Genomic DNA, 27865 nt, shown 5'->3' with positions numbered 1-27865 from the left:
GCGCTCCTCCCCGAAGGTGCGCGCGCGCGGCCGGCCCCCTTTGAAACCGCTGGAAGAAGTTGTGCTGTAGTTCCTACCAGCCGTTACATTAAAGCGGAAAGGGGACCAAAGAGCGCAGGGAGGCACGAGAAAGGCAAGAAACGCCAGCGGGGAGACGTATGGATTAATTCAAGCCCCGCCATTTTTTTACAAGACTTTTAGCAGACAAGCGACGACGGTAACCTGGTGAGTTATTCCGCTTTCGTCTGGTTTTCGTAAAAGGGTGGAAACGACTGTGTTACAGCGCTCTCAGTTAGCTAACCTGTTTTTCAAAGTTGGAGGTGTTAACCTTACGCGCGAGTTACTGGCTCTAGAGCAAGGTAGAAATATTAACACCGCCGATGCCATATTACAAAAAAGGGGGGAAAGAAAACTAGAATACTTAGATGAGATAGAAATTGGGGAAAACAAATGTCACTTTAAAGGTTCTTCTGTTCGCCACGCTATATTTATTCTACCAGTTGACTTAAACCACACACACACACGCACATTCATATATATATATATATATATATATATATATATATATATATATATATATATATATATATATATATATATATATATATATATATATATATATATATATATATATATTCTTCAAAGCTTATTTGACGTCATGGACCACCTTGCACCACTACGCTTTTCCAGCAGGTACGTTAACGTACCTGCTGCTGTGCATCATTTCACTTTTTACAGCTTGGTGCAAAACAAAAACAGTACTATTAAGTAATAGTCATAACTTGGTCGTCAGCCTCTTATGTCACGTTGTTTGAGGTCTTTTTTTTTATTTTATTTTTTTTATTTTTTACAGCTGCATCGATTTATTTATTTATTTATTTATTTATTTTTATTTCGTTTTCTGCCGCATTTGGTTAGGCAAGAAATCGTGCCGGGATGTTTCGTACCAAAGGGTTTGTTTGCTGGTGTAAAATGGAAATGGAAGACCACATTGGCGTTAAACAAATGGGTAAAAGGGGCCATAGTGAGTCAGACGTCTGTGCCTGCAGGATAAAGTTCATGTTGAGAATCCTCCAGATGCTAAATTTACAACCTGATTGATTTATTTACAAAGCTGGAGAAGTTCAGAGCTGGAAACCATGTAGATCTAAAGGATTGGGCCAACTGTCCATGGTCGTTTTGGAGAAAGTACAAATATGTAAAAGCTGTGGAAATATTTAACTCTTATCACTGAAGCTGTATCTAAAGTGCACATGTTCATTGTTTCACCCAGCTTGTAAGCTACAATGAACTGGGAACCTAGACGGTAGCAGGACTCTTGAGAAAAGTCTTTTTATTTTCTGAAATGCTGTAGATCATACAGTTTCTACTCAAGTATTTCATATTTCAATTTAGTACAGTCTGACATGTGGGTATAAAGTGCTTTGGAAGCTGTAGCTGCTGGACAATGTTTAAAAACAAACTAGTAATTGCAATATAGGCTGGGAGGGGTAATCCAGGTTCATAAAGCAAAAAGCCTGCGCAGAGATTAGTTCCAGCCGATTGCGTTTTCAGCTCCACAGCAGAGACGGGGACTCATTTTTAAAATCACCTGGTTACGTGAACAGAACAAAGCAAAAGTAGGCAGGGTTTTTACTGTCAGAAGCCAGATTTCTGAATATAGCTGTTCAATGGTGACGACCATGTCCGTTATGGTTAACTCCTATTCTTCTGTTTTCCATTATCATGATTTACCCATGTTTATGTCAGCTAAATTATTTTGTCATGTTAAGTTTTGTACATCAAGGGGAGTGAAAGTCCACCCGACCGGCCAGATGTGTTGTTTGAATGCAGACCATTAATGTGTTTGTCTTGAAATATAATCTCCAAGTGTTGCATCCAAGCAGTCTCTCACAATTGTAAATGGCCCAAATCAATAATGCTATTGAACAGAAGGTGCAGCCCTAGTTGTCAGCAGTAATTTGTGAACAAATGTTGTGCGCTCTAAAGTTGCTTAGGCCTCTTGGAGGGAACGTCGTGCTCTGATCGCTGCTGTTTAGATATAGATACTCTGGAACTTTTTTTCTATGTGTGGTATTTTGCCTAAAGCCAATCTCAGTTTTATTTATTTATTTTTACTTTTTTAGGGATCAAGAAAAAAATGTGTTGTTTTTCGTTAAAGGAAAACTGTAATGGGTGAACTTGGAAAGACATCACAGGGTTTTTCATGTCGGGGTTCTGGTTTCATCGTAGTTCATCAGATTTAATTTAATCATTGCACACAGCAACTGTCCATGAAACGAGAAAGCCACTGTTGCTCTAATAATACCATTCACCATGGCAGCGGATAAATAAAATGCCTCGACGTCACTCAAAACTAGCCGAGCTACTGATCCATCCTTGTGTAATTGGGAGAGGGAAACCAACTACTGATCTATATAAGTCAACGCTATTGAGCTATTTTTATTTTTACCCGTCTTAAAAAGTCCTGCTGCACATTACGTTTGCTGTGCGTATTGTTCTGTTCCCTGAATAGACAAAACAATGTGGACGTAGATGGACATGAAAGCGTGAATCAAGCAGATAAGATGTGCAGTTTGAGACTTGCCAGAGCACTTTACACCAGGTGGAGGACACGTTGTTCCTGGCCTTGTCTGTCCTGGTACAAACCAGGTTAAAGACGGAAGCTTTAGATCAGTCCTCATAGTTCACTGAATTCTGTTTCCTCCGTTAGAATATTGCTCTACTCAAAAATACCTTTTGGGTTTAGAACATTTATCTTGAGATTAGATTTTGCTCGGCGCTGTGCTTTGTTTTGCTGTGAGCACTGGCTAATCCTGCCGGTGGTCGTAGTCACGAAGGAGGGGGGATTGGAGCGTTATTATTTTGACAGCCCTTCTATATCCTAGGGTTGGGCAATATGGACCTAAAATAGTATCTCGATATATTTTTTTTAGGCTGAATGCCGATGCACGGTATTTATCTTGAGATGTTTTCCGTCTCTTAAAGCCATTACAAAAAGGCGTTTCTGAATCAAAGCTTTATCCCAAATGTCTCACAGTCACATGTATTTTTTTTATTTATTTATTTATTTATTTTTTTTAACAAACAGCTGTAGATAAATATGAGAAACAGCCAAAGAATAAGCTACTGGAACACATAAAAGTATAATTCTACCGCAACATAGACCATCTGGATATAAACGACACGGTCTCATTTTATCTCTTTAAAATAATCTCGATATGTTCAAAATCTCAATATATTGCCCAGCCCTACTATATACCATCTTTGGTATCGCTGTTACTGGTATATGTAAAAAAAGTATTTAAAATAAATAAACAACGCTTAAGGCTGGTGCACACGACAGATAATTAGCCCCATTTTTGCCCCGATCTTCCCTTTCCGACAGGCCCTGACTACCGGCGTGGCTCTTAGGATAATCTTAAGAGATATTCCTGCCGTCTGAGGTGTGTTAAGAGCGATCTGGTCCGCTCGGTGGAACATCAGGACAGCTCCGACCTCAATTAGGGGATATTCAACATGTTGGATTGTCCTGCCCTGATATCCTAGCATGTGTGGTGTTCCCTGAGGACAAACGAGCAGACAGCCCGTTTTAATTGTAGCCAATCAGAAAGCGAGGTGAGGGAAACCCAGGAAAACTAAAAAAAAAAAAAAAAAAACACTCTCCTCCATATCATAGAGCAGCAAACGCAGAGCCCCCCATTCACGCCGTCTCCACTCCTTTAACTAACACCTTTTTATGTTTTTTCTCCGTTAAAATTATTCCACAAACTATCGCCATTATTCTTCCTGGTCGTCCATGTTTATTTTCTTTGAACTCACGTTTAATCTTGAGATGATCCGCTAGATTTCTCATCTATCATCTGAATGATCCTGAGTGAAATCTGTTCATGTGTGTTTTTCTCGCCGTCTGACTGGAGACCACACACTGTACAGAAACCTGTTATAGCTACGATTGTTTTACCGTTACATGTGCCGTCTGTCAGGCTTTGAAAGTCCACCGACTATTTTAAAATCTTACTGTGTGAACCAGTGTGTAGCCTGGGGGTGGAGGTAAATCCTGGCTTATACTACAGTGAGGGGAAACCCTGCTGTGCAGTTTGGCTTGTTTTTCTACTGTATAACACTGCTGAGGAAAGGCTGCCTTTTGTTCTATGTTGATTATTTCTTTTTCTCTTTACTAATTTCTCCTAATTTTAAGGTCAGTAATTTCAACCCATCTTAAATGGGAGTCTTGGTGGTACCCATGGGTGCTGCCAATTATATGGGAGTCTCATTAGGTCTGTTCTATTTTCACATTCTCAGTAACACAGATACCCATCCTTTGCTGTTTATGCACTCATAGTTTTATGAGTTTTTTACTACTAGTTAGTGAACTGATATATTTTCTTGAGCAATAAGTCTGGAACTGAATCATTTACTGCAATGCTCAGTTTATTATTATTATTATTATTATTATTATTATTATTATTATTATTATTATTATTATTATTATTATTATTATTATTATTATTATTATTATTTTAACTGTAAATGGTTTGTGTGTGTGTTTTTTTTAACCATGGTATTTCATATAAAATGTTGCCTCAGCCCTCACTGCCCCAAATGCCAAAGACAGGTTTATTATTAATACAGACTGAATGGTGTTTGACGTTGGTGCTTCAGATGCAGAATAACTGCTGGTGCAGTTTAGAAATATCAAGTAGCTCAAACTTGGACCATTTCTCTCCCCTTTCCTTCACTCTGCACCGTTCCAGCAGACAAATAAATGACTGGCAAACAATAATACAACAACCGGGTGCAATTACTTGAGCTAATGGGTTTGTAAATTACAAAAGCCAATATTTGATGAGCAAAGTAAAACCATGAAATGGTCCCTGCACAAACTGAGCCTGGTCTATTTTTTTATTTTATTTTTCTAATCCTTCCATTTGTTCAGTGGTCGGAAATCATGAGTCAAAAGTTGGGTTGAACTGACAAATGATGGGGTTTGGTTAGGCAGGCAAGTTACCGATTAATGAGTTCATCTAAAGTTGATTGATCTTATCGCTCGACTAATGATTAATAGGTGGCCATTTTCTTCCAAACCTGAGTGTTTTCTTATATCAAGAGCATGTTTCCATAACAAGGGCAAAAGAAATTTACAATATGTTGAATTTAAAAGGAGGCACATGATTATATTTTAACAATTTACTGTGCCACCTGAATTAAATACTGAATCAACAAAACTTGTGGGTTTTTTTTCTCAGCCATTAATAGACAGCCTGTTCTCATGAAGTGTTGCATCTATGAAGCAAGTCGTTTCACGGTTTACTGACGAGAACAGCTCTGAAAAAAAACCCATCATATTGCTTTTTTAATTCCCACTCTTCTGAGTGGTTTTCAGTTATCTTTCATTTATTATTTAACTGCACCCCACCTTCACTCAGTCCAGGGAGGGTGGAGGGGAAATGTTGTCTGGTGGTGTATTTACTTAAGAGCATGCATGCTGATTAAACTCAAACTGTAAAGGAGTTTCAAACGTCGTCCACAGAACAGCTTTCATTAAACTGACTATGGATCTAATGTGAAGCGTCTTCATCCTGAAGGAGCATGTGTCTTTGTGGCTAAAACACGTGCTGGATTTCAGCGTTCTATCATTTTCTCTAGGAAACTTGAGGCCATTGTGGCGTCATTTGTCATGTCATGTAACGTCCTGGCCACAGCTTCTGCATTTTCCATCGGTAGGGATCTTCCTGTAATTCATTGTTGGCACATTTTCTCAAGGCAGCATAGCTCTGTGTCTGTGCACTCTGCTGCAGTCAGATACTCTGTGCCGCTTTATTTGTGGAAGTTGAAATGAGGTTGATAAATCTGTAGCGTGTGTGTTTGTGTGGTTGCAGACTGACAAAAGTGCCCGTTTTTCAGAGTTTGGGAGGAAAGGTCAGCTTCAGAATAACAAGTTATGAATGTCTGGCATGTTAACACATGTGAGCAGCTGATAAAGCTATTAAGACTTGGATTCACAGGCTTTCAAAGCAAGCCAACATTTTCATTTGCACCTTGCTGCTGAAAGTGCAGTAAAAAATGTATACGGACTCTGGGCAATAAATGGTTGTTTCGCTATTGTTTCCATGTCTGGGTTCTTCCCCGGTGTCCGCCTCAGACAATCTTCCTGTTCTCAGTTCCTGAGGATGTGTAACATCACTGTGGCCAATGACAGTCGCAGTGGCAGAAACCAGATCTCTTACTACAGCTGCACTTGTACCACAGTTTTTTTTTTTCACAATATCACATGTTTTTTTTAACCCAAGGTCCACATGTGGTGCCCACAAGCCTGTTTTAAAACTAGCACGACCCTCCACGAGCTGCAGCTAAAGTGTTATTTTAGTCTGTTGCTCTTCTTCTGTAATCATATTTGCATTTATATAGCTTTAAAAATTACAATATCTAAAAAAAGAGCATGTTTACTGGTGAGCGCGGACTCTTCTAGTTCAAAGGTGAGCACTGGTAGCGCTTCATGTGACACAGTACTGATGAAGTAGCTCTCAGTTTCACTTGGTAACCCATGCTTTAGAGCGTTTTTAGCTTTTTCTAAAGCTATTTAATCCCATCTTGGAGAAGAGAAACTGTTGATGTACAAAAACTCCAGAGATAATATTAATAGATGCTAGGAAAACAAAGACTGGAAAGCCTGCAGTGTCCTGAAAATCACAGCTGAGCTGGACACGGTTGGACTGACGCAGCCCATGTTACAAAATGTAGTAGAAAATTTATTTTTATATCTAAACCTCTTGTTTTTTTTGACAGGAAGAGCTATTCTGTGTACTCACGACATGTGAAGTTCTTTATTTTAAAAACATCTGTTTTTGAATGGCGGATATGTAATCACATTACAAAATATTGAATTTTCTCTTGAACTTAAGATTTAAAGGAAACAACAAACATTGTTTAATTGTGGATATTGTGCCACTGTTGCAAATTTGCAAATCAGTTGTTGATTTGACATCTTAAAGACTGTAATGCATCAATCTATGAGAGATTGGAATCAGAAAACTTTACACTGCTCTGACTGGTGACTGGCAGGTCAAATACCGAACAAATCTGAGCATTTCCCTGTGTAACATGGGCATAAAACTGGTAGGTTAACAAAACAAAAGATAAAGATTGTGGACTAAGTTTGGTGCATGAATAATCTGTAATTTCTTGTATTGGTGCTCCACCGTATCAAATTGCATTTGTCTTATAAGGTTGGTCCAGAGATGTTGGTCCAACAGTGAATGGGGAGCAGCTTACAGCTGTTAATGCTCTCATTAGTGGGAGTCTGGGGAAAAAGCCGGCGAACGGGGTGGAAGCGTTCATGTCAGGCCGAGACGGGACAAAAATCAGCTGTCGGGCTCAGCAATTTCCCCAAGGACATTTGTGACAATGGTTAATTTTTGTTGACTGTTGTTGTGAGAGCTAAACCAGTGGTTTGTATACGACACTGTAAACAACCACACACTGACGGTGCGAGCTCACAGCCAGAGGTTTTCTTTCAGGACAAAAGATTCTGCACAATGTGAACCCGACTTTATATCCACACGCCGTATTGATCGTAGTGATTGAGCTCATATAGCTCAGTGAGGACGTGGATAATTGAAAAGAAACGTTTTATAAGGAAGTGGTAACCAAAATCCACTGTCTATTGCAATTTTCAACAATGGCATTGCCAGGTCATCTTTTACTAGCATCTTGCTGCCATAAATCAAAGTTTACCTGAATGTTTGTACAGTCATATTCAATAAATCAGAATATGCATTTCTAAACGGCTTGTTTGTCTTTTACAAAGGTTGTTACGCCAAGTGTTGCCTATCGTTTTGCCTAGCAGGAAAGAGATTTTTATTCAAAATTATATTTTTCTAAAATAATTATTTTCTACTTATTGGTTTTGTCCTAATAAACAAGGCTAAGATATTGTTATATCATAGTAGAAATCATATTCCCTTAATATTTTTATAGTACAATTAATCATATTCATTATTTTGCTCTTAACTAGGAAGAACCCCAAGCTTTCGAAAATGTTCCACGAGGATCGAAAATAGAATCGACTAATTTTCTTAGTACTGTAAAGTTTCAGATTTTACTATCGTGCCTGTGGATGGGCACTGAATTTGCTTCTTTTATAGGCCAAATCCTGTCGGTACTGCCGAGTACCGATTCACATAAAGTCAAACGGTACCATGTTTCAGTACCTAAACGTATCACTGAGGGCGTGGAAGTGGAAGACGATTTTCCATGCCGACCATGAAGGCAGCATTGCACGTGCAAGAGCGTAACGACGTTAGTAGCCGCTGATCCAGTCAACAAGGCATTACTGGACCAGCGGCAAAGTCTGGCTCCACTTTTCAAAAAGCGCTGCAGATTACGCTCGCTGCAAAATTTTGGACGCAAAGTGCAAGCCCAGCGTCGCTATTTAGCGACTTTTCAGACCAATCCAATGACCTTTTTCAAAAAGGCAACCAGCGAAAAATCCTGGTTGAGGAATAAGAGACTTTCTTCTCTTATTAATGACTTTCTGTCAACGCACCAATCGTTCTGCAGTTATTGTCATGGGAGAGCGGCGACTGCTGCTGTGAGCTGTTCCCACAAACAGCGCCTCAGACAGCTGCTGCTGCCTCGTCCTGAAACCCGTCTGGAGTCAGCGCAGAAAGGGGAGCCTCTGCTCCCTCATTGCAGATGTCTGATTTAAAAAGCCGGATAAAATATGTTTTTAATGTAGTCGTCTCTGAAACTGTTGCACTAAAACAATTCCCTGAACTGTATTCACACACAGATTCAATCTTTTATTCATCTCGTTCACTCTGTGCCTCTGATAACTGATGTTTTGGATAAAATTTGTTTTTTTTTATGTTCTGTGGATTCAGGCAGTTTAATAAAATCCATAAGTGTTTAATAAGGTTCATTTGTAGATCCAAACAAGTTTATATATTGAGAAATAAATAAGTTTAAAAAAAAGATTATATTAATAAAGTAACATTTATTACTATATAAACCGTTAAGAACCGGTATCGATTCCCAGGTGTGAAAGTTACCCATCCCTAATCATGACAACCCTAATACATTCTCAATTTCCAATTCTGGCGGAAAAAAAATCAAACAAATCAGTCTTGCACTTAAGAATAAATGTGTTTTAGGAGCCCTTTTACTCAATGTTTTATTAAAATATCAGGTATTTCTTATGACTAACTGTGCTAGGGTTGGAAAATTATATTTTGAATAATATTCAGCCTTAGGTGTACACTGCATTTGCACTACTGTCACATTTAAATGCCTGTGTAATATGGTGGCTGGTGTTGACTTGCATGGTTTATCATCTGTATCAGTTTTTGGTCCAGATTGTGTTGAGTGGAAGTAAATGAGTCACAGCAATGGGAAAGATGACCTTTAGAGGGGGAGTCAGAGTCACAAGTATTTGTTGATAATGAGAAATTCCCTTCTATTTTAAGGTTCTGTGCATTGAGGTGTTATTGTTGGCGAGTGCATGTTTCTTCCATCAGCATTTTGTAATGCTGGTTGTTTTAACTAATCCCTTGTTCACCTGGTTGGAACATCATGTTGCTTTGCAGTCTGTATGAATGAAATGCTTACATTTTAGGCTTTCCTCTAAGATTTTTTCTTTTAAGCATGGTGGTCAAACCACTGAGCTATATTATACACTGGAGTGCTGATTTTGCCAAAGAACTGAAGTCACTGGCCGCCATCTTGCTACTCCCTACTCTCACAGAATCCCATAGGATTTGGTTGCAACAACAAGCAGTTTTCTGGCTGTGTGAAAACGTTTCACAGGTAATTCTACAGTCAGTGGATGTACTAACACTATCAACTACTAGAAAATTAGGTGCTGAAATATTTTACATGTTATTCATATTAAATATATATATGTATATATAAGTATGTGTATATGTATATATGTATATATATGTATACACATATGTAAATATATGTTTTTGTATATTGTTATGTATATATTTATAAATGTTAAACATATATATTTAAATGAATTAAATGCAAAATATTTCATCACATGACTTTCTCAGTACTTGATATTTTTTAGAACATAACATAAAACTATTTGGCATTTGACATTTTAAAAGTCTTAAGTCCCCCCTGAACTTGAGAAAATCCTCGTTATTCGATGCTGTAGCGCACATCTTCCCTAGTTACTGAGGGGAAATAGGGAGTACCAATATGGCGGCTGTGGGCTTCAAAGCGACTCGTTCAAACAGACGGTGATTAGCACTCCAGTGTATTATATAGCTCAGTGGGTCAAACCGGGGGAGGTTTAAAATGTGATTGAAATGCAACACAAGTAAACGTTGCTTTATGAAATAATGCATGATGATTTATTTGTTGCCTGAATCCACACTGTACATCTAATTTTACCAAAAAGATAGTAATCAGAGACACACATTGAACAAGGTGAATAAAGGGAATAGTCACTATATTGGTTTCTAGTCACTTTTTTAAATAAAAGTTGCTAGAGGGGTCTGTAAAGTCCTCAAATACAGCAACAGTCGCTAAGTTGGAAACACTGGACCATTGTCTCTACTTTTCCTTCACTACCAAGAGAAACGCTAACCTGACCCTAGCCAGATTGATATCGCTCCGCCTAGCTTCACTCACATACATCTGGGACATCTCCCATAGAGAGTGATTTCTCCAACCAATTTTATTGTCCAGCCAATCAGGACGCAGGGCTGGAGTTTCATAGATGTGACGTAGTGGAGAAGCGACCGTGAGACTGTTTTTATTCAGACAATGGCGGCTCGCATCGAGGAAGCAAGCGTTAACATTGATGCTATTTCTTCCATGTTGTCCAATCTACCTAATATTGTTTCATTAAAAGAACATCAGAGAACCCAGCCTTCAAAAAAGGCAATTCCTATGGAGAGGTCCCAGATGTATGTGAGTGAAGCTGGGCGGAGCGAAGTCCATATGGCTAGGGTCAGGTTAGAGAAACGCAGCACCCAGTGGCTTCATTCACTAGCCAGCTACGCAGAGAGACAGAGGGGAGCTGGTAGTGGTGTTTTTTTTTAAAGAAAGTAAATTTTTACATCTCATGATATTTAAATTGATTTGATTAGGTTTAATTTAAGTGCACAAATATACAGCATTAACTAAAATACCTAAGTTGACTTTCTTTTTTTTTTTACGTTTGGCTTCACGATCAACCATTTCACAATAATTGTCAGTGTTGTTGAATTGTTTGGTTCCTGTGGCCGGTTGGACATGCTTTATCATCACACTGCAAAAGTGGAGGTTCTGCCAAAGATATGGCGAGTCCTCTGAAGTAGAGTTCTGCTTTCAGGCCCGCCTTATCTGCTACCACTCCTACAACAGAAAGCAGTATGAGACTGCATTTGCTTTCGTTTTTCCTGTTCCTTTCCTTCCCCTAGTTGCTTAAAGACCCTTTGTTGCCGTAATGTTGGCAAGTACCCAAGATAACTGGAAACTCGCTCAACGGAGATCTCAAACATTAGATAAACATTTTCTAGTGAAAGCAAACACGTACACAAACTGTTGTTCAGAAGAAATGTCGCGTCTAAACATGTACACAAAGAGCGTATCAAAATTCCTCACAGAGAGTACTGTACAAACGTCTTCAGCAATCAACCCTTTGAGTGAGGCAGCCAAGACGCCCTGCACTATGTCACGAGGCATTGCCTGTTTCACATTATGGATCTTGCCTTCTAAATATGTAAAGTTTTGATGATTTTAATCTTACTGCCGCCTACATGTTTTGGTAAGTAATCAGGATGTTTATCCACATATGGAGAGGCTCTGCAGAACTTCTGCAGTATATTGATTTAATCTTGCATGCAAGGAATCTGATTTCCCACAATTAAGATGGAAGATTAGAGCAGTGTCTCCACCCAAAGAGAGCATCCTGGGCAGTGCTGATTATGTTAACTATGAATGATCAATGGGAGCAAATGCACTCTCCACTCTGAGCTGGCCAAACGGCCAAGGCCAAGTCAACAGTAATGTTAACTCAGCATTTTTAGAGGAATGGAACAAATTGCGTACTAAGGTATTTGAATCATTACTGCATCTCCTGACCTAGGTAAAATAATTGTGGTACCACTACCTACATAAATTAAAGGTGCAAGTAACTTTGTAAATGGGTAATTTTGCTCAAGAGGAAACTGAGGAATTACAATAGTTGTTTATATTAATTTTAATCCTTTAATACAGTGGTTCCCAATAGGGTCGGACGATAATTCAGTATCATTATATATCAATCAATAGATGTGCGATAGGGGGAAAAAAAAGGTCTAATAAAAAGGTCAAAAGAACAGTTTTCTTTCCTTTTGTTCTCTGGCCTATCATGTAGGTTAGTATTGGTCATTACATCCTCCCAACCAATCACAACGAGTCAGAGAGCTAGTGTTTTTTTTTTTTAAAACTTGTAGTTTTGGTAAAAAGTTGATTGACTAAAAGGTTAAGTTTAAAGATAAGATAGGCTTTATTGATCTCACATTGGAGAAATTCACATGTCACATCTGCTCAGTAATCAGAAGAAGGTGCCAAAAGTAGGACAAGGTGCATCAGGTATTTACAGTGTGTCCTCGTTTATACAGTGGATCAAAAAGAAGTAGATAAGAAAATACGAATAAAACATACAAAATAGAAATAAGGCAGAGTATATCTTATGTACATTTACGGTGACTTATATACATGTGTATTGACATATTCAGGTGTGGTAGCAGCAGAAGTCACTTCTTTCAGGATTATTGCACAATATATTAAATAGAATTGCACATTAGATATTGCACATAGGTTATTACAGTTATAGTTTGTTGTGGTTACAGTTATTGTGCAGCATTGTATAATCTGATGGCAGCAGGAATGAATGACCTGCGGTAGCGCTCCTTTTTACAGACAGGATGACTAAGTAAATTCAGTGTTTGTCTGTTCTTTATCTAAAAGCAACAGCATAAAATGGCCAGGGCTGCACTTAAAATGTGTTTTTGAATGTTTTGATAATTATCAATATCGATCAGTATGATTTCTATTTTATCAATATGATTTTTTTTTTTTTATATATTGTCCAGCGCTATTCCCAACCCTGTCCCCCTGCCCTTCATGTTTTAGATATGTCTCTGTTGCAGTGCACCTGATTCAAATGATTGAATTACCTCCACCGCCTCAAAGCCTCTTAATCACCTGTTCATTTAATTCAGGTGTGTGGCAGCAAGGAGACACATAAAACATCCAGGACAGGAGTACTTGTGGACCAGGGTTGGGAAACACTGCCTTAAAGGAGCTATAAGTAAGATACTTACTGTAAAATTAACCAAAATCATTCTCACTTGTCACCTGGGATGGAAGTAGCATTCCCTATAAACAATCGGTCCTCCCCATCAACAATGTCTGAGTCAAGTTTTTCTCCTTTCAAACCTAGAGGTACGGTCCAGAAAAACTTTGGTTCAGAGTGTAGGCCATGTTTACTTGTTCATTCATCAGCGAATCATACGAGAGTTCCCAGGGTTCCCACCACAGAGTGCAGCATTTGCTATTTTATCTGGGCAAAAGAGCGTCAACCTGCTAACATAGAAGCCAGTAAGATAAGTGGACCAGAAATGGAACAGAATACAACACCATAGACATGTTCAGAACACCAACACACAGTTTAAAAATGGCATATTAGATTGTTGTGATTGGCATGCTGTTGTACCGATTTCAGCCACAAGGTGTGAGTATTACTTATAGCTCCTTTAATTAATTGATTACCGTACTTTTTTAGACTTTAAGTCACACTTTTTTCATAGTTTGGCTGATCCTGCAATCCTGACAAGTTTAAATGACAACAAATGTAGCAAACCTGGAGAACAGTAGGAGAGCTCAGCAGAGTGGGAAAAATAGGCCATGATGTCCTCCAGCAGCCTAAGCCTATAGCAGCACAACTACAGAGATAGCTCAGGGTAACATGAGCCACTCTAACTAGAAGCTTTGTCAAAAAGGAAAGTTTTAAGAGTAGTCTTAAAAGTAGACAGGGTGTCTGCCTCACGGACCAAAACTGGGAGTTGGTTCCACAGGAGAGGAGCCTGATAGCTAAAGGATCTGCCTCCCATTCTACTTTCAGAGACTCTAGGAACCACCAGTAGACCTGCAGTCTGAGAGCGAAGTGCTCTGTTAGGAACATACGGGGTAATCAGAGCTCTGATATATGATAGAGCTTTTTAAATAAAGATTATTTAGGGATTAATACGTGAGACGGAGAATTTTAAATTCTATTCTTTATTTAACAAGAAGCCAATGAAGGAAAGCTAAAGTGGGAGAAATATGATCCTTCTTGTTAAATGTCCTGTACCTAATGGCTTTGCCCTAAATAAGAAAATTAAAGTTAGGTTGGTCATATTGAAAGTAATGAATTTTTTGCTCTGTAACCAAAATAACCCTGTGCCTTCAAAAATGTCGCCACAGTAACGAAAATGGTGTCGAGTATTTTTCTAGGTGTAATGGGGTTGTCATGATACTAAAATTTCAAACTCGATATAGATACTGTCTTAAACACTATTCTTTGTTTGCTTTTAGGTTCAGCCCATCTCATCTCCTCCTCCCCAGCCTTACAGCCTCTGTTCTCCGTTGGCTCTTATTCCCAGAGGGCAGACCTAAGCATGGGGTGAGACAGCTGAGACTAAATGCCAAGACAACGCAAGCTTTAGAGGCCCACTCACCTGCACAGGTAAGATCATTTAGCATGCATGTTAATGCCTCTCTTGGCAACAAAAGATGTTTTCAAAGTTCCTTTATTTAAGTCTGAAACATTAATTTTGGGAGATGATTTAAAAATAGTGGGCCTCCATTAAAAGCTCATGTGTTTGCTCAGCGTTGCTCATTGACAAACAAGTCTTTACCTGCCATTGTTCCCTGGTGCCCCACACCCGTTACACATACAGGTGGAAGGCCTCAGCTCACTGAACCTTTTGTCTGGTCTAAATCACCGTATTCACATCGCTCCCAGCATCCGGTGGTCAGTTAGTAATGCATCCGCTAAAACTGCCACAATCCTGCCAAGTACCCTCTTCCCCTTATGGCACATAGATCATCTGTGGAAACTGAGAAGTTCCAGATTATCATCTTGCCTTATTAATAGGCATGTAAGCTACATCAAAAAATGTTAGCGGATGACCAAGACAATATTTACTGTGAAGTGTCTTCACTTGTGTAGACTTGATTTGGTTAATTATACACCAAAACGCACTGACCGTTCTTCAGTCCAATGAATTTTCTCTGGAATTTAAATTAAGTGAGCTGAAATAATTCAAACCAGTTGATTATGCCTTTAATTCTATTCCCTTCTGATTGTTTCTTTCAAATGTTTTGCTTCTGGTTTGGTGACACACGCCTGTTTCACAAGCAGCCGAGGCATAAAGCATGTCGAGAAAGGTCAAACTGTTAATAAAGTGAAATTATTTAACCAGTGAATGTTGATTTTTCTAATCAATTTTCATATAATTGCCAAATATTTCTGAGGAATTGGTAATTGTGGAAAGAGTTCAGTGTTCAGTGTTGGTCATACTGGTTCCAACAATGGTGTGATTATTCAAGCTGAAGAAGTACCTCTAAGTAAGCCACCTGTAAATAAAGCTTGGGGTGTTGACTAAAGAGCAGCAGAGCCACGTGTTACTCTGTGTGTTTTCCAGGATCTTTAAATCCTGCTAATCTACCTGCTTCTATGTTATCAGTTCATTTAGTGCCAGTAGAGAAAGACAAAACTGGGAAGATGTCTAGAGTGGATAATTATAGACTAGGTGCCTTGCCTAGTATATTTACTAAATAGTTTGAACACATTGTTTTTGAAGACTTCAGGAGTTTATAACAACTGATGATCAGTTTGGTTTTATAAGCAAGCACAAGTACTACTGATCAGTGTGTATAGTCCTTTATGGAAATTGTTAGTAAATTTGACAGCCAGAATAAATCTATTTGTAGATACATTTTGGATGCTTCCAAATAAAATTGGGTGATTAATCGATTTAATCAATTCATTCAAATTAACAAAAAATATTTTAAGATGTAATTTTTGAAAATCCAAATTTTATTTTGCTAAGTCACTCATTGAGCTCCCTTGAAGAGAATAGCATGCAATGCTGAATACATGTTTAGGAAAATATATTGTCAAAATATTGCAGAGAGGAAACTTAATACGAGACACTATAATTTAGTGATTTACTTATTTATTTTTAGGTTAGTTTGAAGTTACACAAGTGAGGCATGTTCTTACCTCTTTGTCTAACACCACTAGCAACAAACACTTTGTTTTATCTTCATTGTTTATAACAGCAGGGCCGCCATCTTGTTTTACAAGCATGTTTCACAGCTTGTATTTGCTTGCATTTAGAATTCAGGTCAACTCTCAGACGAAATGCTTGACATGAAAGCAAGTTTTAAAATGTTCTTTTTGTGAAACAAAAGGAGGGAGATTTGGTATAATAAAATGAGAGACATTAATTTTAAGCCATATCGCCCAGCCCTACTTTTTTTTTTTTTTTTGCTAGACTGGTTCTATGGCGTACACCGTCTTGTTAATCATCTAATATTTGCTGATGACTCAGTCATTCTGTTCAACTACAATACCCAAAGTTTAGCTATTGAGTCAGCTATGACATTTGGAAAGAGCCACATGGTGGTTTAGTGATGCTACAACTAAGGAGGGATCAGAGGCTAATTTTCCATATTTTTATTTAGCAGACAAAGTATTGGATATGGCGAGCAAAGTGACATGCTTGAGTCATGGCGTAAGAAGGGATCATTGTAATAATGATGTGCATGTTGCCAGCTGTACATGCAAGCTAATGTGTTTTTATATTTTACACGAGTGCAGATGATAAAGTGATCCTTTTTTGAGCCTATTGTAAACGGCTCACCTGTGGTGTAAGACAGGTCATATGTTAGCTACAGGTAATGTACCAACTATGCATGTCTTACTGAGAAGCTTTAGCTATGAATTTATGTGCAGTTTGAGCTGAGAAACAGTTCCTTTTAGGATGTACTTTGTTTTAAATAATGGGGACCAGTTTATGTTCAATAAACGTGAATAAAGTAATAATATCACAAAAACCCTAAAGAGAGCAGTAAGTGAACTACTGACCTCAAAGCAGTAGTATCACTTCTACAGGTGGTGTCCATTCACAATAATCCCTGTGGTTGAAACTCTGGGGACCTGAGCCGATGTATCAGAGTCTGTTTCTATTTAATGCCCACGCCATCTGCTACCTCTTTATTAAGCATTAGCTTGTATAGATTTCTGTGGCCACTTTCAGCCCAATATGTTTTCTCAACAAACTAATGTGTGTGTGCTCTGAATCTGAATGTGCTCTTTATCGTGCAGTGCCTGAGAGTGCAGCTCTTAAAGGGCCAGAGCCCTAAAAGCTGCGCTTGCACACTATGTATTTTCAGATCACTGTTGGATTTGGTCTCCATAGTTTTGCACTGTTAAAACAACTCTGGATTTATTTATTTTTTAATTTCTAACACAGAAATATTAAAGCCTAAAAAGCAGCATACAGCTTGTACAGTAGGTCACTTGATATCTATGCAGAGCTCCTCTTCATACAATGCTGTATTTGTTGCAGAGCTTGCTAATGAACAAATGCCATTTTAAACTGCAAGAGGAACAAAGAGTAAAGTTCAAAATTACATTTGCCTTTTTTGAGCAAAGGTTCCTATTTTTCCACTTTTTTGCGTGGGTATCTTCTAGCCAAGATCGGCTTGTTGTTTGTATGTTAACCTTCTTGTCATTAATCCAGGAGCTTTGGTATTGTTAACAAGCCAGCCTCCTCCCACTCATTTCCCTGAAGTCCCTGTGTCTGTGTGGGATGCACTCAGTACGAGGGCTGAATTATCCATCAGGAAAAGACAACATAAGGAGGAACCAGAATAAAGCCAGCTTGCATTTGTCCCAGTTTGTAATTTGATACCGACGAAACAAATATTGCACATCATTTTCCTATGTTACCATAATTCATTTGTGTGCAAATCACAAGGAGAGCAGATAGCTAAGTGGACAGGTGCCGTGCAGAAAGGTGGGCTGGATGAGGCGTGTAGAGGAGATTGGAGAGAACCAACAGGAGCAAATGAGTGCAGAGCTGTTGCCAGGAGGCTGATACACAGGCAGGAAGGATTTGGACCGTGCTACAGAAGATGATCCCACTCCCATTTGATTTTGTCAGACTTTAATCATTACCTTTTTTAACCAGTAAAAAGTGTCGTCGTATGAACACTTATGATGACTCCACATTAGTTTAACTGGTTCATGAACTTTGAAAAGATTTGGTCGCTGGATTGGGTATTGATGGAATACCTTCAGTTTCACAAGGCTGAAAGTGTTTCCATCTACCTTCCCTCTTTTGTTTTCCAGTATGGAAACCAATGCAAGCTGAAGTTCCCATTTTCATACCCATTATAGCATTCTATACAATCCAATCCCCTGTTGGTAGAGCTACTAGCATTACTGTGCTTCTTTTTAGATTAAATGTTATTTAAATGTTTAACGATTAGCCAGCTTCTGTGACCGTTTCGCCCCAGGCTTATTAGCTTGCTGCATTTTTTTTTTGGACTATAAGCCGCACTTAACATCCTTAAATCTTCTAAAAATATAAATAAATTGATGGCGCTCCTTATAATCCTGTGCGCCTTATATGTGATTACTGTTGTGCTCTCTGACCGACTTTATGTGGTACAATATGCACAAATCTGTTAAAATTTGCAAGTATGACTTTGGTAAGCAACGAAGCCGCTCCACTCAATGTTACGGTACACTGTGTCACGGACCCGTAACAGGACCCCTGAGCTGTCTACCAGACTGCCTGACTGTAATGTCTAAACTAGAAGTGCATTCATGTAAGGCAGCCCGTGCTCAGAGTACGAGCTAGCAACAATAAACCTAGTAAGTTAATTCAATATAAAGGTTATGTTTATTTTGGCCCTATGTTAGAAACAGGGCAGTGTAGTCCAGCTACTCTGTCCTCCCAATAGAGACGGATAGCTCTCCCCCTCAGGAAAAAGAGCTGTGTTCAGGAAGAAGCTCACTGGACGCATTGCGGTGCGTAAGCGCAGCAAAGCAGCATACGTGCATCCTACGCTTCGGTTAGCTTTTCATTTTAATCAGTTAATACATGTACAACAGAAGCACAATATGCGTGTATTCACACTATGCAACAGTTTATACGTCGCATAGTGTAAATAGACACCGTATACACGTTTAGTCATGTATACGCTCCTCTTTGGCAGGGAATAGACGGGAAAACATCCTTTGTCAAAGTTCACTTGCGGAAGTATCCCAAAATAAGAGCCGTTGAAAATAAAGCGCCATGGATGATGTAGTTGTGACAAGCTAAAATATACGATTTCTAATGAGATATGGACACGACAAGGACATTTAGGAGATCAAAACAGGATATATTACAGGTAATTTAATACCTTGCCCATATATTACTGATAATTTGTGGTTCTACTTCCCCATGAAAAAAGTCCTCTTCTCTGCAGAATAGTGAACAGCTGTGTACATGGCATCATGTCTTAGTCTGTCATCATGTTTATTGCATAAAGCAATAAACATGCAATAATAAATAAATTATATTTAGGTGATAACTCAAGGAGCTTTCTGGGTGTTCATATTTAAAAACAGAACCTCATAAAGTGCATTTTTCATCCTTGTCATTAGTGTAAATAATTCACACCTGACTCTGTTTGCCCACTTCACGTTGTTGTTGTGTTATTTTTCTTAAATCTACTGTGGTGTGGCTCCACAGTAGAATGAGCGGCGGCTCCCTCTTCTGGTTGGCGGCCATACTACAACACTGAAAAGTGCCTGAAAGAAGGTCTTTAACAGGACCTTATCAGTTAATCAGATGGAAAAAAAACTTTAATCCAATAAATCATTAATCGACAATTAATCATGAGTTGATTATTTGATTGCATCCCTAGTAGAGAACCATAAATAACTCAAATAATACTGTGGTATCCAAACTGCTATTGAGTAATGAGTATTTTTGTCCTTTTTTAATATATTTATATTTAAAGTGTTTTCACTTTGAGAACAAAGTGGAATGGCAGTAAATTTTGTTGTTTGGAAAAACCTGGCAGCTAAAGCAGAGAAATGCAGCCCAAACTTTCAAGAAACCTCCACCATGCATCACTGTTGCCTGCAGACCCTTGGACCAACACGGTGGAAGATCTGGTCCTTCTGCTGCAGCCATTCTCCACACCTCAGTCCCTGTTTCCATGCGTAGCCTTTCGCTCGGCCAAGTTTCCATCTCAGAGGTGTGGCTTTTTGACCGCAACGCTAACATGAAGACTACTTTTGAGTTTAAAATGAAGCCTAGTAACACCAAAGATAATGTTATTTGCTTTATTGACTCATTTTGCATTTTCTAAATACAGAACACTAATAATATGTATTTTTGGAGCATTCTATTTAAGCAGGCTTTTAATTAGACGTGTGGGTTTTATGGTTTCGTTTGTATGTTGTTTTTTTTTTTTGTTTTTGTTTTTCCATTTTGTTTTAAAATGCTGTTTAGTATTGCTGTATACTGTTTTTTGTATTTGTATTTTACTGTGAAGCACTTTGTGATTTTTATCTGAGAAAAGTGCTATATAAATAAATTTTACTTACTTACTTACTTATTCTATTTGATAGCATTTTCACACCTGCCTAAAACATTTGCACAGTACCGTATTATCTATTCGTTCTTTTCACTTGCTTTGTTAGAAGGTAAACGGGCGTATCAGAGGCCCCCTGCCAGGGAGAAGGACAGTAAAACAGTGAGGATGCAAGATTCACCCAGTCTAGAAATCTGAGGCCGTCACACCAGAATACGGCTGGATTCGTTGATTTTTAGCTTGCATGTTTCCCTCTTGTCTTGGTTTACTCGATTAAGACTAGACCCCAACCAACTCTCCTTCCATGAAATGTTATTTCTTCATGTAGAACAGATTTTTATTTTTATTTTTTTTGTCTTCAGCTGCAAACAAAACCTCACGCTGCTGTTTCCCAGCAGCTGCTTTATTGCCAGATCTTGATGATGGATAATTCTTGCTCAATGCCGTGGGCTGGGTGATGTTTTTTAAGATGAATATCTAGAAAACTGAATGGTTTTTGTTCTGCCTCAGACCGTTTTACCCAGCCTGCAGTCTGTGCATGTACGCATGACCGTCTCCTCAGCTGCCACACAGAGGATTGCTTATGGTTGTGCATAAACAAACGCTTCTTTCTGTCTGGAAGGTGGGATACATGTAAACACAGCTTTGTGAGCCAGATGATCAGACAGGATAATGAAGCCCTAAGAGCTAAATAAAGACATTGTGGTAATTGACTTGTTGTTTAGAAAAACAGGGTTACCTCTTGGTTTACACCGCCCCTCTAAAGTCTATTTGAGAAAGAGGGTAACGCCAGTTTCTATGTACTATTAAGTTTTAACTGCTTGTCTGATTACCGAACAGAGGAGCTTCAATGTTTACTGCAAAAAAAGCCATTGGATCAGTTCTGATGCACTCTAGGAGTTGACTTATGCAAAAATGTTATTAAAGCTGTAGTATTTTTTTTTTATTATTTTTTTTTATTATTCCAAACAAATCTGATGACTTTTTTCCTGCATTACTCAGTTAACAATTGAACATATCCATGGATATGATGTGGGACAAGGCGAGCCTGTTCAGCTCACTCCTTATTGGTCCACCGACACGTAAGAGTCATGGATGCAGTTTGGTTCACTCAGTAATATTCTCTCATTTCCTTACGAAAGATTTCTTTAAATAAGGGAGGAGCTTTCTGAGAGATGGTGCTCTACGCCCCGCTTCCTTGTGCTTCGCTATGTTTAGCAACATGTACATGTTGGCAACCCCTTGAGAGATGATGAGGTCAGAAAGATGAAAAGCAGAGCAGCCTGGAAATGAGGATGGATCCCTAAGCTGTTGGAGGCGCAGTGAAGCATGGGAAATGAACAGATTTTATTTTTGTACGCCCAACACAAGCTGTCTTTTTAGGAAGAAAACCTGATACAAGCCATAAGGAGGATAAGTGCTTTAAAGTCGGCCTCTTTATAATAGACCGCTGGGCCACCAGAACTGCTAAAGTAATATTCACTAAAGAAGAAACTGGATATTTCTGCCCAGCAGCTGCTCTGGACCTTTTTGACTGGGCTGATGCCTTGCTCCTGCGTTAGGAAGGATGAGGCATGGTACACCCTCGATGCATCGTTAGTCCATCAGGGCCAACAAACAAACACAGCAAGACCACAATTTAAGAACAGCCCCCAAAAAACGTAACACGCTTGTTCTTGGTCTGTGGAAGGAAGCTAGAGTACCGAGAGAGAATCCATGAAAGACGGTGAAAATGCAAACTTTCTGCATCGCTCAAGAAAGATTTTAACTCAAGACGAGGGCGTCACCATATATTAGGAATACCTGCAGCAATGGGGAATGTTGCAGTAACAGCGTTGCTTGTCAGAAGGGCTCACTGTCTTTCTGCTGCAGGTTCATGGCTAGTTTGTATTTCCACAGCAATATCTGTCTTATGGAAAACAGATATTTTTGGCTGATATTTGTTTTTTTGTTTTTTCTTGTATTGGTATCGGCCGATTTGTGCATGTGTTTGCTGATCCTTTAGCGCATTCAGCAGCCAAGCCTTTAGCTCACGTGAAGCACATACATTGCCCCTCCTTCCCTGGCAGAGAGCGGCTGGTAAAGTTGTAACATTGATGTTGGCACTCAATCCCTACGTTCACACTGCAGGGAAAGAAACCCACATCTGATATTTTTCATGGCAGTGTGAACGGCCCGATTTTAGATCTTTTCACCCCAAAGCAATCCAATCTGTGCCACTTCCATATGCGGTACTAATTCAGATACGATATTTTTCCAGGTGCCCACAGTGTGAAAGGTCCCATTTTCTCGGTCTTTGACGTCCCTCTCCTGTCTCTCACTACACGTCCTCACAGCAGCAGCAGAAAACGCTGTTAGCAGCTTTCCTCTTGCCTTCGTCTCACTATGTGGTGCTAACATTGTCGGCTCCCATTGCTCACCAGCTTTCTGATAATAACAAGGAGAAATGCTGGCCATTACCGGGGTATTTTTTTTCTAATTTTTTTTTAAATAAAACTTTCTTGACTTCTAGAAACAATTGGTCACCATAACTTGTGCAAACAGCACGCTGCTCTGTGACGTCTTTCTCTTATCTGTGCATGCAGCTCACTTTGTGGTCTTTTACCGTTCAGACAGAAGTACGATGACTGTTGCAATTAATAATAATATGAACAGAATTGAGCATCAAGAGCTGCAGAGTGAATGTAGCCTTAGTCACGCTGTGAGCGGGAGGGAACAGCGGCGTGTCTGTTTTTGTGTCTAAAAACCCACGACTGATCTCCAGCTGCCACTGCGGGCCGTGTGTCTGTTCCCATGTAGCCGCATGAAAATAACAGCCAATCACTAAATGTACAGCAAAATGTGAATGGCAATGATGAGGTTATGTAAAGGCAATTATTAGAATTCTCTGTAGTTTGTCTTCAGGATTTTCAGATCATTTCTACATCTAGCTTTTCTATTTTATTGTTTTTGGGTTTTTTTTAGGTCAAATGTTTAAGCTTTCATGCAAAGTGGAACAAAAACCTAATGGTACCGGTCCAGATTCTGCATCTTTTTAATACTGAGCGTACAGAATAATTCTTCCACGTTTCCAGTTCAAACCTGTTGATTGATTATTATGTTCCTGTCTCTGCAGGCGGTGTCCGGCGGAGGCCCGTCATGGCGCTGCTGCGCTGGAACCTGAAGCTAATGGTGACGCTGATGATGGTCAACCTCTTCATCTTCTTCCTCCTCTGCCTTAACAGCAGCACAGACAAAAATGGACGGCAGAAAATCTACACCTGCGATGGACCTTTTTGGACCAAGCTGACCCCCAGTTCCTCCTACTGGAACCTGCAGCAACAGATCCTGGACTTTCACAACAATCCCATCTTCACGGCCAACTTCAGCGGCTCGGAGTTGCCCGACTGGTTAAATGAGACCAGTTTACCCTCTGACCCCTGCCAGCCCAACCATAGGGTGGCTACGCAGGTTAAAGACTACAACGCTTTACCGCTTCGCTTCAAGGACTTCCTGCTCTACATGCGCTGCCGCTCCTATCCCGTTCTCATAGACCAGCCGCACATCTGCAAGAAGCCCCCGTTCCTGCTCCTCGCCGTCAAATCCCTGGCGCCGCATTTCGACCGGCGCCAGGCCATCCGTGAGTCCTGGGGAGCGGCCGGCGTCGTAGCCAACATGACGGTGGTCACCGTCTTCCTCCTTGGAAACGCGAACTCCGTGGACCACCATCCCAACCTGTCTGAGATGGTGGAGTACGAGAGCGAGCGGCACAAAGACGTCATCCTGTGGGACTTTAGGGACTCCTTCTTCAACCTGACTGTGAAGGAGCTGCTCTTCTTGGAATGGATCCAGACCCGCTGTTCTGGCGCCCGCTACATCTTCAAGGGGGACGACGACGTCTTTGTCAACACGTACCGCATCCTGGACTTCCTCAAGGGCCTGTCGGGCCCCAAAGCCAGGGACCTGTTCGTGGGCGACGTGATCACCAACGCAGGGCCGCACAGAGACAAGAAGGTGAAGTATTTCATCCCAGAGAGCATGTACACTGGTACGTACCCTCCGTACGCCGGGGGCGGGGGCTACCTTTACTCTGGAGACATCGCCGCCCGCCTGCACCACGTCTCGCCACACGTGGCTCTTTATCCCATAGACGACGTCTACACCGGGATGTGCCTCCGGAAGCTGGGGCTGGCCCCAGACAAGCACAAGGGCTTCCGGACCTTTAACATCGAGGAGAAATACCGCGCTCACCCCTGCGCCTATAAGAGCTTGATGCTGGTTCACCCGAGGACGCCGCAGGAGATGATCCAGATCTGGTCCTGGCTCAACAAACCTGGGTTGAGCTGCTAGTCACGGGTCTGGTGGGTGTGGGCCATTCCACAGCCAAAGTGACGCATTTTCTCTTGGAACAGGGTTATGACTAAACAGCAGGCAGCTTTAGGTTCAGACTACAGCGAGTCGGCCTGAACAGGATGTCGCTCAGTCTGCTGTTCTAACATGTTGTCTGGACTTGCTCAGGCTAATTCTGCTGTCCCGCTCGTTGGCCGAGCTCCACCAAAGTGAATGTCTTTAATGGAGTACAGGTATTTATATCACAACTATTTATATAGGCTTTGTAATGCTTAGATACTGTGTCAGCTCCACCAAGGAGGCTCGCTATGCTGTATTTGAGGAAACGCCTGAAGCGTCCCCCCTGGGACTTCTGGGGTCTCCAAGTATTAATGTTCTACGATGTTGGTGAAGACGCGTCACTTCCCGCTTCTTCAGGCTTCCCGGTGAAGACTTTGTGGAGATTTTAGCTGGAGGCTAAAACTGTGCTGCTATTCCCATCAAACTCCCTCAAGTATTCCCACGTGACACTCCAACCCGGCCTGAACCAGTTTGGCCTCCAGACGTGCGTTTCCTCAGCTTGCCTTTTAAACGGGTTTCTTGTAAGGGTAGCGTCAGAGAACTTCACAGGTGTCTGATGTGGTCTGTGCTGCAGAGAGGTTCTGCTTTCATTTGTTCCTGTGGCTGTAGAGTTACAAGAGAGGCTCTGGGTAGAGTGAGATGTAAGGTGGCATGTATAAGGAACGAGGACCTGCTCTGATTCAGTGCTAAAACGTCCCGCCTGATTGTAAGCTGCTGTGAAAATGCTGCTTTACTGCGTCGTTGGAGCCTCATAGCCAAATTCTTCAAAGCACAGGTGGGACAAAGAGTTTCCTCCAAGCCGCTCACCTCTCCATCCCTCAACAAAGCCAACGCTACAACGCTGGCTGGTTTTTGTCAATGATTCATTTCAAAAAGGTCCAGATGCAGTTAGCATGTGGTTCCCAGCCTTCAGCTGCTTGACTTCTCCTCTCGCCTTTTAGCAGCGCTGTGTTTGCCTTTATGTGATGCTTATTCTAGCTGTGTGGAAAGAAGAGAAAATCCCTTTAGGTAATGCAGACAGAAGGAACCATGATAGAAAGTAGAGGATCATGTGTCCGCTTACTTCTGCTCACAGCTCACATTTCTGGGCGGAAGAAATCCATCGGTATTAAGTTTTGTTTCTGTTTTTTTTTACGTTTGAATATTTTTGGAAAGAAGAATGTTGTTGTTGTTTTTTCCATCTCCGTTAAAGAAGCTCCCCCTGCTGGTCAGGGTAATGAACTCAGGCTCGTCAATGCTGTATATGTACACTGATGTCTCTCTAGTGTAGGACTCGTTCTCTTCTACCATTCAGACTCTAACTTCACTTCTTCTTCTTCTTCTGTCCAGACAGTAACACGTAGCAGTCCCTGGTATCCGCCTGCCTCTTGTCATCTGCTTTGAAATATTAAACACTAAAACAGGCAGAAGAATCAACAGCCACTCAGTTCATTCTTCACAATATTTCAGCACCACTTTTAGAACCACCGGTTTTTTACTCTCGTTTTTCACCAATAATTGCGTAGATTCACTCACTGGACAGTTAGTGGCTACTTGAAATGTTTACTTGGTGTTCATGTTACCTTCACAAACTTTTTAAAAAAAATTTAAGTGACTGAAATTCTGTTTTGTTTTTTTCCTCTGGTTTAAAAATAATGTTTTGCCGCCTGTCCTGGTGTGCTCTGTTACATCATGTCTTGGTTTAACTTGTGCTTCTTCCTATTTCACCGTCGTTGTTTGTCTTGAAGGAACTTTGTCATGTAAAGCTCACCATTGGTTTCCTTTCTCCGTTTTTCGCCCTCAGCACATGTCAGTGCTGTCTGTCCAGGGCTGTATCGTACCACTGGGTGTGACGAGGTCAAAGAAAGCCTCAGATTATCCAGTTTAATGATGGAAAGAAAAAATGTTTTTCATTGTGGCGACTCTGCGTCTCCTAAACATCTTGTTTTTACTTTTCACAGACAGAATGCTTCACAGGGTCCAACATGATCACCAGATCTCTGTGAGCTTTGCTTGTATTGTATGTGTAAGAGTGTGTTTCATCTTCTTTTAATCAGATTATTTAATTTTGAATAAAGGTATTTTTTTGTATGCTGATCTGTTATTTAAAAATAAATTGTGAACATAAAATCAACGAGAACTTGTTTTTCTTCAGATTCTCTGAGGTAGAAAATGTCTGAATGTCCTTTCCTCCTTTCCTGGTGCTTCATAGCGCTGCTTCTCAAAAGTTTCATAACTAGTACTGCCATGCTGCAGAGATTTGAACCATCAACCCGGTCATATCTGTTCGAGTGTTCAGCATCCTGTTTGGAAAAACCACAGGATTTAATTTAGGTGTTTTCCAGTAAGTAAAATTAAATGAAATCATTTGGATTCCAAGCCTTTATTTCTTATCCCTTTATGTAAATGTTGTCCTTCCTCCTTCGTATACTTTGTGACCTTCCTTATAACATTTAAGCCTGACATTGGCCTTGTACTACATACGACCCCTGGCAAAAATGAAGAAATCACTGGTCTCTGAGGATGTTCAGTGCTTTAATTTTGTCCGAGGGAAGCAGAGCAGATCAGACATGGCACAAAACTGCTGTCATAAGTGGTAACTTTCAGGCTTTAAGAAACACTAAAACAAATCAAGAAAAAAACGTAGTGGTAGTCAGTGACTCACCATTTTAGCTCAAGCAGTGGGGGAAAAAAATATGGAATCATGTGAAAAATAACAAAAAAGAAGACTTGAACACAACAGCAGGGACGTGCAGAGACCGTTGGAGGGGCAGGTGCTCAAAGTTAAAAGAGGGCACATGGGGCACGGATTTAAAACACGATACAGAAACATATCTTGCTATACATCCTGCTGAAATGTACCAAC

General features: G+C 40.2%; 1 protein-coding gene across 4 annotated transcripts; it reads left to right on the top strand.

The window, feature by feature from the left end:
* Window positions 1-27133, top strand: b3gnt2b (UDP-GlcNAc:betaGal beta-1,3-N-acetylglucosaminyltransferase 2b). 4 transcript variants are annotated; one of them, XM_036126578.1, is made up of 4 exons: window positions 2-225; window positions 13206-13294; window positions 14560-14710; window positions 23747-27133. In XM_036126578.1, exon 4 carries the CDS (start codon window positions 23770-23772, stop codon window positions 24958-24960), a length of 1191 nt encoding a protein of 396 aa, XP_035982471.1. In that variant the 5' UTR covers window positions 2-225; window positions 13206-13294; window positions 14560-14710; window positions 23747-23769; the 3' UTR covers window positions 24961-27133. The 4 variants fall into 4 exon arrangements, with proteins under 4 accessions (XP_035982473.1, XP_035982471.1, XP_035982472.1 ...); XM_036126579.1 differs by lacking the exon at window positions 13206-13294 and having other exon boundaries at window positions 14560-14709; window positions 23756-27133; XM_021321632.2 differs by lacking the exon at window positions 13206-13294 and having other exon boundaries at window positions 3-225.
* Window positions 27134-27865: the final 732 nt, after the last annotated feature.

The sequence above is a fragment of the Fundulus heteroclitus genome, chromosome 22 (assembly GCF_011125445.2).
Source record: "Fundulus heteroclitus isolate FHET01 chromosome 22, MU-UCD_Fhet_4.1, whole genome shotgun sequence".
Lineage (NCBI taxonomy): Eukaryota > Metazoa > Chordata > Actinopteri > Cyprinodontiformes > Fundulidae > Fundulus > Fundulus heteroclitus.
The sequence above is the reverse complement of the archived record's forward strand: the minus strand, read 5'-3'. Positions and strand labels throughout refer to the sequence as shown.

Bases quoted from the DNA above. Each gene is read 5' to 3' on its own strand.
- b3gnt2b (XM_036126580.1), top strand. From the start codon at position 23,770: ATGGCGCTGCTGCGCTGGAACCTGAAGCTAATGGTGACGCTGATGATG.